Source organism: Amblyomma americanum, chromosome 1 (assembly GCF_052857255.1).
Source record: "Amblyomma americanum isolate KBUSLIRL-KWMA chromosome 1, ASM5285725v1, whole genome shotgun sequence".
Lineage (NCBI taxonomy): Eukaryota > Metazoa > Arthropoda > Arachnida > Ixodida > Ixodidae > Amblyomma > Amblyomma americanum.
This window is the reverse complement of record NC_135497.1, coordinates 409,809,432-409,817,723: the sequence shown is the minus strand read 5'-3', so window position 1 is coordinate 409,817,723 and position 8,292 is coordinate 409,809,432. Positions and strand designations below refer to the sequence as shown.

Genomic DNA, 8,292 nt, shown 5'->3' with positions numbered 1-8,292 from the left:
CTCTCGAACTGCCACCCAAAGGATATGTGGCGATGACTTGTGCAGCTGCCTTTTAGCAAGTCGCTCTTTCATTAAACCTGATTATATTTTCAATTATATTCAAATCTCCCTTGGGAGGCCATGGCGGCTCCTGGATGCAGAGCTGCTCAAGCAGTTACCAACCGCAGTGCGGCTGAGGCTGCTCGCAAAAGTAACTGCCACACAAGAAAAAAAAAAACAAATATTATATTCTTCACCAGTTGCCTTTGGGAGCAAGGCTGCATTAGGTAAAAAAAAAGAAAAAGGGTGATACAGAAAAATAAATTTTGCTGGGCCATGACAGTCCGTTAAACCCCTCTAATACTGTAGAGTGGGAACGGTCCGGCACTCTTGTTATCAGCCTACTCATCCCCCGCAGCGCCACGCGTTGTCATTCCGGCGCTCCGGTGTTCCCTCATATGTGCTAATCTTTTTACTCGCGACTGTACATACAATATGCCAAATTTGTAATTATTGTGATTTGAGCTGTGAAATCCCTAAGGCAGTTCTGTTTTTTGCAGGATGGTCTTCCATAAGGTATGGTGCTGTCAGCACCACCACAGGAACAAGACTTCTTCTCAGAGAAGCACTGGCTGCCCTGCAAAACTGCATATCAAAATAAAAAACTGAATCGGAATACAAAGAAGAATGACCAGTTCCTCTGCAGGGCAGTCCCTCTGCCTGCTGTAATTCGGTTGACATCAAGCCACAATCATAGTACCGAGTCAGCTGATTCACTCAGAATGCTGCGCACCAGCCCCGAAACAAAGGCCACATTTATTTCCTACTTTGAAGCGGGAATGACACCCTCTCAGGCTATAAACCACCATGAGAGTCTCCTCGCTGTGCAGCCAGATGGGCCACAACTTCTAGCAAGTGGTTTTGTGAATCCTACTAAAAGGGCCGTGTACTACATGCACGACCATTGGCGGACCGACAAGTATGGACCATGCGGGAGTCCACTGGTCAAGCTGCAGGAAAAGATGCCACAATATGCAGCCCAAGGTATGCAATATCATTCCTAAAATTTCACTGTAATATGTTTGAAACCTATGCAGCATGCCAAGTTGGTGTCCTTGCTGCTGCTCGTACAGAGAAGTAAGCGCGCCACATGCAGTGACAGGAACTTTCTATACAGGATGAAGCATGAACTTAATAGTGCAGCTGCTCTGCAGCCCAGTAGGTCGCTGCTGCGGAGTTTAGCAGCAACTCTCGGCTGGCATGCTGCGCTCGCTTCACTGCCGAAGGCATTGTGGAAACTAACTGTACCTTAATATGCACTGTGATTAGAATATTTATAGTGTACTGGTGGCAGGATTATACTTCTTATATTAGGCAGTGGCTAGCTCCAAAGCACCATGTGCTGCGGCTCCAGTGAAAAGCACATTACATCTAGGAATGCCTAGCGAGTGGTGTGCTACCAGTACACTGATGGACGACGCTTTGTTGCAAGAAGCCCGCTGCTACAGTGAGTGCAATGTATTCTTGTTTTTAGGTTACAGATAAGCTCATTTCTTGCTATTTTTTAGACATCGAATTACCAACATATCAAACTTTTCGTGAGCCCCGTCAAGTTTGATATATCCGGGTTTGACTGTTGTAGTTGTAGTCAAGTAGCAGTAGCAGTTTGGTTTATGGGGTTTAACATCCTAAACCAATTTAGGCTATGAGGGGTGCAGTAGTAGAGGACTTCGGATAATTTCAATCACCTGGGGTTCACTTTACGTGCAATGACATCGTATAGTACATGGGTCTTAAGCATTTTGCCTTCAATGAAATGCAACCGCTGCAGCCGGGATTGAACCTACGCCTTTCAGGTGAGCAGCCAAGCACCGTAACCACCGAGTTACTGTGGCGGTTAGTAGTAGTAGTAGTAGTAGTAGTAGTAGAAATCTGCAAGCTAACCCAAGACAAAGAAGGAGGGAGAAATAAGAGGAGGCGAAGACGAGAAAAATCAGGGCTCTCACCAAATGTTTTAACTAATCTGTAGCTTAGTTTGGCCATAATTTTTCACATACTACATGTGTTCCATCAGTCATGAGCAATATGGTAGCAGCCATGGCTCCTAGGCAAAACTGTGAACCAACATCATTTCTGACACAACCAAGAGATGCCTTTCCAAGCGAAAGTTGAAAACATTGTTTCACACTTTTTGACTTTCTCCTGCCATCAATACTGAATAGCTCGCAAATGTGACTCCCATTTGTGACGCACATCTGCCTAAACTTTCAATCATACCTAGCATATGACAGAGTGTTAAAATATAGTTACTACAGAAAGGAGGCAGCAAATATGTTCCCTGCAAAATGCCGCAATGTTCATTAGTGGTAACAGAACAAGCGCCATGTCAATTCTTCCTCTGGAAATCTCGGTATCTGTGTTACTTCATTTGTGTCTCCTGAATGACCATTCTGCATGTTCTGTTGCACAGGCACAGATGTCTACACCAGCAGTAAGGTAGATGACTGCTGGGCAGCACTCGTGGTCACACCCATTATGCGGCGTGCCCAGAGCCTGGAGTCAGCTCAAGAACTCATCTTTGTTGACTCGACGGCTTCCTGCGACACTACAAGGAGCACAGTCACAGTGTTGTTGACAGCCACAAAAGCTGGTGCAGTGCCAATAGCTGTGCTAATACACAGCTCACAGAGCAGGGAGGGCTACAGTTTGGCTTTCCAGCTGCTGAAGCATTGCTACCCAACATGCTTTGGAAACAGAGAGGTAAGGGTTTCTGAACTAATGCAGGAGCTGAAAAATAGCGACAGTATTTAACGGGTGACAGTTGTAGATTATGTTGCTTATTTTTCAAGGAAAATCAAATGACGTCATTAGCATCTGACATACTGTTGTTGGAAGTGAGGTGCTTGTGCACTGTTGTTGAAAGTGGCATGCTTGCTTCAAGATGTTTAGAAACCATACTCTTAAATGAAAACGACTTCCTTTGTTTTCAACATTTTTCGTTTCTTAACGTAAGTTTTCCCTGTGAAGCTGGTATCGGGGAAAGGTCTCACCATGGTAAAGCACGTACACGCACTGCCCGCCTTACTTTTGCAAAGGTAAACTTCACATATGAGTAATACTGCTTGACATGTGGTTAAGCCTTTACTACCCATGAGTACAAAAGCATGGTAATGTTTTAAAGGTTACTTCATAGCTTTCATTTACTGCATTAACAGATAAAAATAACTGTCTAAACGCCCTCAGCAAACACAGTACACATGCACTTTCCCTTAATGCAGCAAAGAATGCTTATCTTTTTGGCGTATGTCAACTGGTGTTGCAGGCACCTGCTGCATTCATGTCAGATTCTTCTCGGCCTGAGAAGGACGCCCTGCGTGACGTCTGGCCCTCGGCACAACAGCTGTTGTGCCATTTTCATATCCTGCAGGCAGAGTGGAGGTGGATCACCTCTTCACACCATAAGGTGGACAAAGATGATCGACGCCGCTTCATGGCAGCCTTCCAAAAGGTATTGCCAACTTACTGCTCGCTGAGTACTACACAAAAAATAGACCAAATGCTGTGTGAAAAAATTTAAATGATGGAAGCACTACATCTAAGCTATCATACTGCTTGCGTGATACACATTACACAGAAAAAACTAAACAAGATCAAGGTCTTATGTTTTGGCATGGTGCTCAAACAATATGAACGTTTACCAAATTGTCCAGGTTTTCATTTTTCCCACACCACATCTGAGCCTATAAGATTAATATTTATTTGGTAGGAAATTGATGTAATATTTAATGATTGTTAAATACTAAATGCAGAGTGATGTAGACACTGGGTTCTGTCCAGTCTGAGCCAGAATGCACTGCTTGCACTAACGGAAGAGAATTATTATACCTCAGCTCACCAGCCTAATGCATTAATCAGTGAAAGCTGATTGGCGTTAGCAGCTGAAAGGTCTGGAGTGGCAGGACCAATTTGACGTTTCACAAGCGCCTGCCCACTTGGGCGTCTTACAGGCCTGTTCTGGTGCCTATATGCTCACATGAACACTCTGCCTTCTTCTGCTTCCAATGTTCAGTTCGATCCCATTCCCGGCACACTTCACGGACTCCAGGATCTGTTTGCACAAAGCAAGCAGTCTAGTTCCCAGTGTTGCCTTATTCGCAGTCTAAGCACTCCATTCAATTTCGGGACAAAAAAGGCATATAACTGGCTCCCAGGGTCAGCAGACACCTTAAAGGACTATAGATACCCGATTTTTGCTTGCGTGTTTTCCTCTTTCAAACAATGCATTAGACATTTTTATGTATACAGCACCCCGCTGTATTCGGCTGCGACCAATATATATAACATGTCAACACAGGTTAACAACATCTTAGTTAAAATCAAAAAGTGATGGACTTGGGCACGGCATGTAATATGAGGTCAAAATAGCCGATGGTCGTTAAGTGTAATGGACTGGATTCCAAGAGAAGGCAAGCGTACCCGGCGGCGGCATAAAGCCAGGTGGGTGGGTAAGTCTGCAGGGATAAGGGGCCATGGGAGAGGCGTTTGTCCTGAAGGTGGCATAGTCAGATTGATGATTATGATGAAATCTACAAAACAAGTGGTTTTTTTCCCACTAAAAGCAACATGGAGTTAGGTCAGGCTTATTGTGTGAAACACAACTCATAGAATTCATCTCAGCATTCTTTTTTCGGTAGACTGCATTTCTCTGGCTTCAAGAAAGGCTTCCAATTTAGAAGCTCAACACTTAATAGGTATTGCAAAAACTCTGAATAGCAAACATTCCTACTACCCTCTTCACACGGATTGAAGCATATCTAGTGGGAAGGAAGCACTGTGCAGCTTACAACTGCACAAGTTCAACAAGTGTGTGTGTGGCCTTGGGTGTCCATTTCAGGCCTCCGATGTATTTACAAACGATCTTGCTAGCAATGTTTGAAGTGCTACCAAACTGTAGCTGATGTGTGCTGCACTTACCATGAGATTTCCTCTTCAGGATGGTTACGGCAGAATGGGTAGAATAAGGACAAAGAAAGGAATGCACTGACAGGCGTGGACAAAGGTGCTGCTTCAGCACCTTCGCCCACATCTGTCTATTAAGGCGAAAGCCTTTATTGGCTCACCGTTGTCCGTCCGTCCGCAAAATCTGTCACACTATAGCTGTCAATAAAATGACGTGAACTGGATAAGAAAAAAAATCCTTGTGCACAGCGGAATTCGAACCAGCATCCTTCCACTCCGCAGCCAAGCGTGCTAACGACTACGCTACTTCCTGCCAATGCATATGTAGTTCTCCTTGTCTGCTGTAAGGCGCGGGCTGGGCAACTTTATTTTTCTTTCTTTTTCTTTGCCCACACTAATATATGTCTACTGTAAGGCAAGCCTGTTATACGTAGTGGCATGGGCAGGGACAATTTATTTTTATTCTTTTTATAGTCCAACAATAATTTTTGTCTAGCATAAGGCAGCCCGTTATACCTAGTGGAATGGGCAGGGTCATTTTATTTTTCATTCTTTTTTTAGTCCCACTGTAATTTTTGTCCACCGTAAGGATGCTGGAGAGTGTTTGCGGAAAGGCATCTAATCAGACGGATGCCTCCCAAACATCCTCCAGTGTCTCCAGCATTTAAGATTCACAAACAATTGTGTACTTAACATTTTAGCCACACATCAGTGACACAAGCAGCAACACCGTGCTAAAGCCCTCACTGCACTTTAGGTCAACAAAGTACCCCCTGAATTTTTGCTCTTTTCTTTGTCCTCGCTCTACGAAATGTGTTGGAGCCACCATAAAGTATGCAACAAGCTCAGTTACCAACCCTTTTAACAGGTGTTTGCTCAGAAACAGGTTTAGTTATGCTACAGGTTAATATTAAGACAGTACTTCTTTCACTTTCCTTTTACTGCACTGGCTCACTTTTTTTTCTACTACCTTATTTGCTCATAAAATGCATGGCTTGTGTTAACAGCTTTGGACATGATATCACCTGTTCATTATAATGCATTCTGTTTTTTTGTTGTGCAGTTTTCCCTAAAACAACAATGTGCCAGTGTGGGCACTCCAAGCAGTGTGTGTGTGTGTGTGCGTGCATGCGCGCGTGTGTGTGTGCACGTGCATGTGTAAACCTTTACAAAACAACGAAAGCAGCTGGAAATACTCAATCAGAAACGAAATCATAATGACTGATCTGGAACTGAATTACGAGCTCCTAATAAAAATGGCTTCAGAAAGAAGTGCAGAATTTGAGTTTAGCTCTTCCTTTTTTAAAAAAACCTTTTTCTGTGACAAAGTACCTCCTCATGCATGAGTGAGGCAAAAAAAAAACGATTGTGCATCACTACGTTCATTAAGCATGGTTAATACACTCCTATTGTTCTCATTTATGTCACAGGTCCTGTATTCAAAGACCAAGGAAGAACTTGAAGAAGCAAAAGCAGCTCTTTGCTCACTGCCTCACCAAGACTACGTGCAAAGAGTCGACTCGCTTTTGAAGACCGAGGAGGAATGGGTGGCTATGTACCGGGCAGGCATTGTTAAAAGAGGACAGAACACAAACAACTACAGCGAGGCATCGATTAGAATTCTGAAGGACATTGTCCTGTGCAGAACAAAAACATACAACGCAGTAGCCTTGGTGGAATATATCACAACAGCATGGGAGAAGTATTTTGAGACAAGAATTCTTCGCCATGCGCACAACAGAGAATCGGCGCATCGAAACAGCATAGACCGTCTCTTAGACAAGATCCCAGACATGGCTACCGAATCTATCGTGCAAAACCATGACGAAGGTTACAGCGTCCCAAACTCAGCTGGGACTGGGATGTATGAAGTACATGCCGACATTGGGGTCTGTAGCTGCTGGGCAGGGAGTCAAGGGGCCTTCTGCAAACACCAGGCACTTGTACAGAGGGTCTTTGGAGGGTCCTTTCCTAACAGCCCACAGCTAACACCTGCTGACTGTGTCCAGCTGGGTCAGCTGGCACTGGGTGAGAGATGCCCACCACTGGAGTTTTTTATGCCCATGACGGGAGGTCTACAAAGTGATGCACCTGCAGGCACTTCCGTGTCTTCTTCTGCCAGTCTGCAAGACCCAGAACACCACCAAGGCCCCAGCTGCTGTGATCAACCAATGGATACGTCGGATGAGACAAGTCCTGAGCCACGTTTAAAGCCAGAGGTACAGCAGAACCTTTCATTCTATTTACTTCCATCAAAAGTAAAAAAAAATCTTGTAGGCAAAACAGCACAACCATGATGCAAGATACCTTGTATTGCATGCCGAAAATAGTTAGCCTTCAGCAAGGTCTAATGATTACACTCCTAGCCACTTAGTGTTCCAGCTGCCATAACTGGTGACGTATTAAAATCAGACTTCATTAACCTTTTGCAGGATCTCGAAGAAAAATACAGGACCCTGGAGCAACACCTGCGACGTCTACACAGACTCGCTGAGGGAAACTCGTCATACGCCGCTTTACTTGATACCGTGAATGCACAGCTCGGTAGCGTGAATACAAGCAGTGGTGCATATGGAGTTATGCTAACCGTAAAGGCCGCAACAAAACCAGACAGGCGGCGAGGACAGAAGATAAAGGTGCAACCCACAAGCCTGGCAAGGCGCCGACCAGGTCTGGCAAGGGGCTCAGGACGTGTTCCCGCAGGACGGCCACCACAATCAGGGGCAGTAAGGAGCCTAAAACGGAAGCACGCACTGAGCTGCAATGTCCGTGACAATGTGCCTAGTGCCAAGTGCCACTAGGATGGACACACATCACCAGTAATCCTTAGCCTGTCAAGAAGCTAAGTGAACCAAGATGGCTTCAATAACTCTTTGTGGGTGTGGCAGAATCAACAATTTCCTACCTTGACCAGCACCAAATGGGGACATCAGAATTTACCAGTGTGCTCAAAAGAGCATGTTTTTTCCTGACTGAACATTTTACAAGCGCTGTACTCGTAATGAAAGAAGAAGAAAAAGGGCATTATTCTAGCCGCACTGCCACTGCTCAGAGCGAGAGCCTGCTGACCTGGACAGACCAGAGACTGTCGCCGCCGTGGTTTTGCCGCAGCCTGAGCGCTGACCTAAGCCCCCGTTACATTAGATGGAGGTTTGGTTTAGCATCCTCATACCACCCTGGACCTTTGCAGCCGCACACGACCGACCCCCACTATGCCTAATGACGCCAACCACCAAGCCGTGCAGGTGGACTCCTCAGTCCTCTGCTCCAGCTGCCTCCGGCAGCGGGACCCCACCCTTTTCAGCGGTACTGATGATCATGATGCTGAAGACTGGCTCACATACGAGCAGGTGA

General features: G+C 45.3%; 1 protein-coding gene across 1 annotated transcript; it reads left to right on the top strand.

Moving 5' to 3' along the window:
• Nucleotides 1-774: 774 nt before the first annotated feature.
• Nucleotides 775-6,970, top strand: LOC144124294 (uncharacterized). The gene is made up of 6 exons (XM_077656933.1): nucleotides 775-1,027; nucleotides 1,077-1,084; nucleotides 2,450-2,739; nucleotides 3,302-3,487; nucleotides 6,369-6,504; nucleotides 6,948-6,970. The coding sequence occupies exons 1-6, from the start codon at nucleotides 819-821 to the stop codon at nucleotides 6,968-6,970; spliced, it is 852 nt and encodes a 283-aa protein (XP_077513059.1). The 5' UTR covers nucleotides 775-818.
• The last annotated feature ends 1,322 nt before the right edge of the window (nucleotides 6,971-8,292 follow it).